The following is an 8,676-nucleotide window of genomic DNA, read 5'->3' as shown; positions in this document are numbered from 1 at the left end:
CATTTTAAATCAGACGCCACAAACCCCAAACACCCTGGAGCTGACGCAGGTTATGGGCCACCCATAAAAAGTGCCACCCAGGCAGTGTCGTTGTGGGGAGGAAATATGTTTATTTTAAGATACATTCTATTTCTGCAGAAGGGTATTTTAGCAGCCTGCAACAGAAATGTGAACCAGAGGGGTAACCTGCCCGTTCGGCCTTGGCCAGCCTTGCCGATGCTCACACAAGCTTCTTGGGGAAAAAAAGGTCCAAAATGCAACCTGTTCAAACTGTACACCATTTACAGGGTGCTTCGCCAGGCTCACTTTTTACACTGCTGTACATGCTTGGGATAACTAAGTGCAATCGTATTCAGAGCCAATACATCATCCCAGGCTACTAATGAAGATAAAATAAAAGCTGTGGTGAGTGGAAGCTGCACAGATAACACAGGCAAATTAAGCTTATTGTGTTCCCGATACTACGGAGTGTATTTACCAAGAGGAGAGGAGCAAAGACAGCTCGTGAGCCTTCCTGGTCACAGGGCTCCTTTCTCTTACACCAGGACATATCTGTCAAACCCAGTAGTTTTGCTTTGTATCATCAGCTCCATTTACAATTGACTTTGCAAGAGCACAATTAAACAGCTCACTCTCTGCCCCAGACGGTGCAGGATCACTGGCAGGTTATTTTGGGCTCTCTCACAGTAACACCCTCCCGTGAAAGCTATAGGAACCAGAAACGCAGTGGCCAGCCAAAGCTTATTGCTGGTTCTCACACCTGGATGTCTCTACGCAGCAGTTACAACAGGGGCTACACCTGAAGTAGCCTCTAACAAGCTTGTAGGGCTGTGCAGAGCAGCCCCAGCAGATGCGTTTTGGGGGTGAATTACCCCCCAGTGACACCTGCCACCCGCCAGCAGACAGTGGGGACCGTCACCTGCTCAGGCATGAGCTGACCAGAGCTCTCCTGGCTAACAAGATGCACTACAGAAGCAGCAGCAGCAGCCAGAACATGCTGATGGTGAGGAAGAAATTTAAAATGGGGAAGAAGAAACTGGAAGTCACAGAATTGTAGAATATTTTGGGTTGGAGGGACCTTCCCAGCTCCCCCAGTGCCACCCCTGCCATGAGCAGGGACATCTTCTCCAGCTCAGGTTGCTCAGAGCCCCGTCCAGCCTGGCCTGGGGTGTCTCCAGGCATGGGGCATCCGCCACCTCTGGCCAACCTGGGTCTCACCACCTTCATTACAAAAATGTCTTCCTTTCCTCTTGTCTGAAATAGAGGCACGAGCAGAACTGCAGCCACCTGCACCTCCTGCTCTCAACTCCTGCAGGGGAGCGCGTGGCAGGGCAGGAGAGCAGCGGGGTGGCCCGGCTCCCCACCTCCTCCTGCAGCTCCCGAGCTCGTCCCTGCTCTGCTCACACCCATCTCTTCAGTACCCAAAAGGCTCCAGCCCCAGGAACCCGCAGGGCTCATTAGCAGCAAACCAGACACAGGTTCTGCCCACGCTCCCCTCATCCCTTCCCTCTCCAGGGCCACTGTCTCCAAGTCCAGCCATGCTCAGAACAAGACACATCCATCTTTTGGTCCAGCCGCAGTTCCCAGCACCACAAGCACTACCTTCTTTTGCGCATGCAGGTTTCAAGCCTTCCCAGCTCTTCATAGGCCTGGTAGAAAACATCAAAGTCTCTGGCGCTCCAGCCCCTCCAGACAGCCAGGCACCACTCTGTGTCTTCGTTCTGAAAGCAGCACACAACCGTGTCCTTCGCTATGAGAGCAGCATCCACCAGCGTCCTGGGGAAGGGAGAAAGAGCAGAGACGGGCATTACGGCGGAGAGCAGCTCTGCTAACGCCGCACGTCGCTGCTCACCCGGCGCACAGCGGCTCACAAGCTTTCCTTTCCAGCTACTGAAGCTCTTTTTATAAGCCGCAAATCCTCGAGGAAGGAGAACATAACAAAGAGAGGGATCAAAAATGATGTCACTGCAAAAGCAAGCGGCTCAGTGACATGTGAGACGATTTTTAAAGGGATTCAGGTGTATAAACATGCAGGTGGGGGCTTAACTCCGCCGTGACATTTTGAGGTTGCTGTTAAGCTCCCGATTTGCTAAATCCACAGACTCTTTTGCCTGCCGCTGACCAGCTGCTCTTTATCCTGCTGCTAAAACAGGGCAGGTGAAAGTCCATTGTGCCTGGACCAGCCAGGCAGCAAAGCAGGGCAAGTCCAAGGTGGTCACGTCGCCTTGCCTTAATGCCACACTTAATCTGGGTAAAGCAAAATTCAACCTAAGAGTACCCGTGTGCAATACAGAGAACACTGCACTCCCAGCTAAGTGATAAAGACACGCAGTTAGCAAGTAGAGGCCACGGCAGGAGCACTTTGATCTCCCGTTGCGTTTGCCCAGTGGTAATAAATGATCATTTATAATCCTTAGTGTTGCTTAACCTCCATTTGTTCTGACATAAATAGTACAATCCCAGACTGGTATTTAAGTGATCAGCAGCAACGCTCCCATCTCTCTAGCAGCTATTTATTCACTTGGACTCTGGTTCACTGTATGAAACATTTTAAATTAATGTATATAACTGCTCTCCCCTGTGCTCCAGGAGCCTTCCCCCGGCCCGTCGCTGCCGGGAGCACAAAGGTGTCATTTAGAGCCAGAACGTCAACCTGACGGACGTGAATGCAGCCACAGACAAGCACCGTGCTGCATAAATACAGCTCTTGTTCTGAACGCGGGGCCCGAGCCTGCCAAGCTCCATCGACCCTCTGCCAGGTGCCCTCAGAGCAGCGGGAAGCAGCACCAGGCAGAATCACACTGATGTTTATCACATTGTGCAGGACGGTTCTGTCTGTCTCGTTACAGGGGTCTCTCTGGCTTTTGGAGGCTGGACCGTGGTGGTGGTGCCTTCCCTTCACCATTTCTCATGCTACAAGAACATGCACGTGGCTTAATGCACAACCAGCAACATGTCTCCCCAAGCTGGGAGCTTCTCAGATGCTGCTGGATGCTGAGGGGAAGCTCCCCAGAGCCCCCAGACCCACCCTCTGCACCCCCGTCCCCTTGTGTCCCCCCAGACTGGTGTGACAGGCGCTGCCCAGTCAGCCTCACCCGTAGGGAGCCAGCTCCCTGGCCTTGAGCACCGCGATCACCCTGCCCCGCTGCGTGCCCGATTCCTTCTCCAGGCCGATCACGATGATGTCCCCTCCTCTCCTGGAAGAGAAACGAGGGAGATGTCACATGTACTCAGGTGCTACATGACCTTCTGCAGGGACGGGGGCACTGCCATGCCACCACGGGACATTCTACGTTCCCTGTGACAGGCAAAATCAGATTGCCAGTGGTTTCCACCAGCTCAAGAGGAGACAATGGGATTTGCCAGGGTTGTGTCTGAGCAAGGACGCTGCCCGTTGTTCTTTGTTCCCTCAGCAGCTTGGGAAACAGCTTCGAGTCTTCCCACCCACATTTCTCTTTCTGTCCTGCAAGACCTGAGATGTGGCCATTCTGCCCAACACTAGATATTGTTAAAAACGAGTAGAAAAATTGACATAGCCTTGTACTGGGAACAGAATTTCTTAATGACAACTTGACTTTCTGGGCAGGTGAATCATACTGAGTCATCCTGAATGCCAAGCTCCTGAGTGAGCCTGAGCTGATCTCGCAAGAGAGAGTTTTGACACAGTTGTTTTGATAAGTTACCCACTCACCTGGGGATCCATATGAGGTCTTTCACCGGAAGAATCTTGACAGCTTGGAGATGCTGCACATTGTCGCCTTCAGGCACAGCGTCGTGATCCACGGAAGGCTTCAGCTCATGAAATTTGTCAGACTCCTCAAAATCCGTGGAAAGCAGTGCGCTGGAAGAGCTCGTGGGCGAGCTGGGTAGGCTGGAGGGGCAGCGGGTTATCCTGTTAGGAGGCGAGGAGGAGCAGGAAGACACAGAGCAATAATCTGTGAGCGAGTCCTGGTGGTTTAGTATCTGGGTGCCGACCTCCGGGCTGTACATGATGCTCATGTCCGCCAGCGGGTTACTCTCCATCGCCTTGTGCTTTATAGGTGCCGTGGCCGGGATGGCGGCCGAAGGCGGCTGGATCGTAAACATGTCTCGGAGGGGGCTGCAGTCCCCGCAGAAGTAGCGGGCGCAGAGCTGGTAGGTGGTAACGTGATACATCACCAAGAAGTTGCTCTTATCGTCCAGACACCACACCACCTCCTCCCCGTGGCACCCGGAGTTGCAGGCGATGGATGTGATCACCGAGGGGGGGCTGAAGGGCTCCAGCCTCCTGCTGATCTCCATGCTGGCGCAGTCGATGATGAGGATGCCAGGGCCGTTGCTGTACCAGACCTCCGCGCCGCTGTTGGTGATCTCCATGGCCTTCACTGGGTAGGGGTTCTGCCGGGGATCGTCGTCAGAAATGTTGAATTTGGACCTGTTTGCCGTGTGGGAGCACAGGTAGGAGCAGCTGTCCCCTGGGATACCCTGGGACACCGAAAACACTGCTACAAGTCCATCTGACAAGCCAGCCAGCACCACATACGAGTTCTGCAAAATAAGACAGCAGATTTGCTATCCAGATTTTTTACTTCTCTGTAGTACAAGACCTTTCAATCCCAAAGGCTCTGGCTGCCTCTCACAATCCTGCAAATATGCGAGTAACTTACCCCAAATGGCTCAGTGATAACAGCAATATAAAAATAAGTCATTACAGAGAAGCTGCTGCAGGGCCATGCTCCTCTCACCCAGCATTACCTCTCTCTTCATTGGCAAAGGAGGACAGACGGACCTGGCAGCCTGCCCCAAAGGTTAACAAATTCAAGCTGGAGTACGTTCTGAGACAGCCATCGTGTTCCTAGGAATCCAGCTGTAGAAACACGGCTCATTTCCAAAAAGGAGTAAAAGCTATTGCTATCGGCATAGGTAGGGGAGGAGTGGAAGAAATGCAGTAAAAACTGAAAGAGAGGGAGACAATCCCTTTGCAAAACTAGAGCACAAAGTGATCACTCTGCATCTGAGATCTGCTGCTTTGACTGCACCGCTCCTCCCAGGGCCATTCTCTGGGTCTGGGGTCCCCGGCAGCTCAGAGATGTCCCAGCAAGGGCACAGAAGCAGCAGCAGTTCAGCAAAGCAGCTGCCAAGTGCCAAGAAGAATTCTGCAGGTAGTTAAAAGTCAACCCCAAATGCACAGATGTGTCGGCTGCAGCAGCCACAGCCAGACCGAGCTCTGGTGCTGCGCTCTGCGACACTGATGCGACGGACACGGTCACGTCCCATGGACGGGAGCTGGTGAGGCAACAGCTCGCTGGTTCTCCAGCCCCTCCAGCTCATCACAGCGATGCAAAATGCTGTTCAACAGACTGGGAAATGGATCTCTGGGGAACAAAACTCCCTGTGACCTTGGGTCCGTACCAGAAACTCCCTCATCTGTAAAGCAGATAAAACAATACCTACCTCAAAGGCCTTTCTATTTCCTCCCCATGGAGCAATAAATTCTAAAAAAAAAAGACCCTTTGCCCAGGGCATTTTTGCTGTTGTTACAGTCTGGCCGGACTAAAGCAAAGCAAAGTGAACAAAACCAGACAGCTGAGCCGACTCGGGATGCCAGCGACGCTGCCACCTCTGTGAGATGGGACGGGGGCTCAGCGTCACCCCTTGCTGCTCACAAATTAGGGAAAAGCCCGAGCCCTTCCAGGGATCTTGGTTGTGCCAGCCCTCAAAGCAGGTCCCAGGATGCATAGACCTGTAGAGGCTAAAATTAGCATCTTCAATTGTTCACAGGTCTCAAGGAGCAGATATCGCAGGGGTATTACTTTAATTGATAGCACTGTTAGCAAGGTTCATTAAGAGTCTTGGACAAAAAGACACTCTCTGTATACAAAGTATGAGTAAAACCATGAGTGTGCTGAGCCCGTATGACTAATCCAAATCATGGCAGAATTTTACTGTAATGGGAAAAACCAGGGAAGCAAGTGGAAAGTTGTGAAATGGGATTTGGACTTTGACTCAGTCCAGTCCCAATTCTCTAAGCACTTAATTAAAAGAAACCCAAATGGCCCGCAGCGTTCGGTGCCATGTCCCCGCTGCCATGTGGATCTGGTGCAGGGGCTCCTGGATCTGGATTTGCCAGGGAGTTGCATCAATAGGTTGGAACACGGCATAATGCTTTGCACAAGCTGGGCTTTGGGTTGCTTTTCCTTTGGAAAGGAGTACAGTTATTTAAAACAGAACAAAACGAAGCAGAACAGCCCACATTTCGCTGGTGAAAATGATCCAACTTTTGCAGTCCAAAGGACCCTGCAATGGTATTTCTTACTAAAAATGGAAAACCGTAAATTGAAATGGAAACATGTGAAATTAAGCATAATGTGGGTATGTTAACCTGAACTGCTCCTAGCATGACACAGGACACTACTAAAATCTTCAGAGGTCGCTATAATTTTGTCTCATTTAATTTGAAAATGCTGAATGATCCAAGCATAGTCTTCATACAAAGAATATTTTCATTTCTTTGATTAGTGTCAGCTACTGCAGAACAAAATCCAGATTCCCTTTGGGGTTCCACAGGCCAAATTTCCTTGGCACTGGGCAATCAGCACCATAACAGGTCAGAACTGTGTCCATGATCCCCACCCAGCTTTACTGGTAATACCAAATTCTAGCCTCTCTGGAACAGCACAACGGTGGAAGCAAATCTGGAAGTTATTTTATGCTTTGGGGCACTTATTACTCACCGCCTTGGCTATTGAGACCTGTTTCTGTCCAGCCACTGTTATCTCTCTGTTTAAGAAACAAGGAGTGGGAACTCAAACGTTGAGAAATGTCCTCAACCTGCCTGACTGAAACAAGGCAGTGACCCATTTCACACAAGCACAAGGCAAAAGCCACCCACCCCAGGTGCCACCGCCTCACCAGACGTTATTCAGTGCCACTGCAGTGAGGCAAAAGTCTCCGAAAATCAGGGTATTACAACGGTGACCAAAAGGCAGGCAGGGCAGTAGCCTCCAGAAACCTTAAGTAACTTTCTCAGAATTCATTTTTCAACATTTGGGCTCCACGAAGAGCCAACAAAAACACCAGAGCAACAGAACTGCATTTGAAGTGTCCGTCCTGCCAGAAGCCCCGCTGTGCCAGGGAGGAAGGGCTCGGAGCGGGGCCGCGAGGGCGTGCGATGTGCAGGGATGAGCTGGCTCCAGACGTCCCGTCCTCGCAGCTCAGGACAGCGCGAGGTTCGGCCGCCGGGAGCAGGTTAAAACAAAACAAATATAACTTAAAAATCCATCCCCCGACACCACAGCCTGGGTCACCTCCTCCTCTCTCCCCGCAGGGTCTGGCACCGCTGGCAGCGGCAGGCTGCAGCCTTTAAATGCAGCTTTTGTTTGCGCGGGTTCCAGGTTTCTGCGAGAGGCCAGAGGGCTCGCACCCATTCAGATTTCTGTCTCCCTCAGCTTATCTGTGTAAGAATGCTGCAAACCAATTCAGAAAGCATCTTGTTTTGCTCTTTTTAACTTGTTTGCTTATTTGTGTGTGGGTTTGTTTTTTTTTTCTTTTTCTCAAAGGAAATTTACTTAAAATTTTACTGTTTGCCAAAAACAATGACTGGTGACACAAAGCATGCAACAAAAAAGCTTAAATTGTACAAGACTTTTCCATGGCGGGTGAATTTTAGATTCTGGGCCCCTCTCCGCTGCTTCTAAATTTCCATGATGCTTCCTTTGGATGAGAAACTGAGTTTTGGAAACTATTTCTTTTGGATCAGTCTTCCCAAGGCAGTTGTAAAGAATTCCCCTTCCCAGCACCGTCCCTCGGCAGTTCTCTGACTGCGAGTTACCTCACATCTCATCAGCTAAAAGCTTTCTTCCCAGGGAAATGCGAGCAATTCTCTCCTCCACCGGACAATAACGACTGTGTGATAACTCTGATGCGCCGTACAGTGCGTTTGACAGTGTAAGCTTTCCACTTAGCTTTGTTGGAGGAGCTGGCTGTTTCGAAAAATGGTTTAGTTTCTTGCCAACCTGGTCTGCACATCCCTCCGGCTGCTGCTCTGGCTATTTCACTGCCAAACTCATTCATAGAAAGGAGAGAGGAAAAAGTTAAGCCCAATAAACTAAGGAGCGCGCCGAAGGGATGTGGATTTCTGGAAGGTTGGGTAGGGTCGGGGGAGGAAGGGAGGTGTCTAGACTCAATATTACTATTGTAGGGCCTGGCATTATTTATGACATTTTCTAGGCAAGCCACAAACTGAAAATAGAAACCAGGAGACATAAAGCCACTCGTAACCCCTGAGGAATGGCTTTGCAAGCTGTAGGACAGTGGAAAAGCTGAAAGTGAAAGACTCGTTCGACTGTCCTGGATAAAACCTCAGGCAGCATGAAAAAGAAATTTGCCCTACACATCAGAAATGAAACTGCACGGTGGAGAAATGCTGCAGGTCTGGGAGCCAAAGCAAGACAACGGATGCAGCCTCCCAGCGGGTGAAATTCATTCCTGTGCCAACTTTAGATCTCTGCCCTACTTTAGTCCTGCTTAGACCATGTTTGGAAGTGAAGCAGTGCACCTTACACTAACCATCTGCCTCGGATTCGGTTTGCAGCGATGCCGTGGTCCCAGCAAATGAGCCAGAAATGGACAATAAGGCAGAATGTGGCATCAAACAGCTCCCCTGTTGCTCTGAGAGCTGCTCCATATTGAGCTTTT

General features: G+C 50.7%; 1 protein-coding gene across 1 annotated transcript in view; it reads right to left on the bottom strand.

Annotated features, from left to right (window-relative positions):
• Positions 1–1,598: 1,598 nt before the first annotated feature.
• Positions 1,599–8,676, bottom strand: part of LRRK1 (leucine rich repeat kinase 1) — a gene marked incomplete at both ends in the record, with an annotated part of 74,208 nt that continues 67,130 nt past the window's right edge. The window contains 3 exons of the mRNA XM_080351413.1: positions 1,599–1,776; positions 3,096–3,197; positions 3,692–4,527. Of these exons, the coding sequence (XP_080207539.1) occupies positions 1,599–1,776; positions 3,096–3,197; positions 3,692–4,527 (1,116 nt within the window). The remainder of the gene's footprint in view (positions 1,777–3,095; positions 3,198–3,691; positions 4,528–8,676) is intronic.

Source organism: Nesoenas mayeri (assembly GCF_963082525.1).
Source record: "Nesoenas mayeri genome assembly, chromosome: 11".
Classification (NCBI taxonomy): domain Eukaryota; kingdom Metazoa; phylum Chordata; class Aves; order Columbiformes; family Columbidae; genus Nesoenas; species Nesoenas mayeri.
Note: the sequence above shows the minus strand (reverse complement) of the source record. Positions and strands in the feature narration are given on the sequence as shown.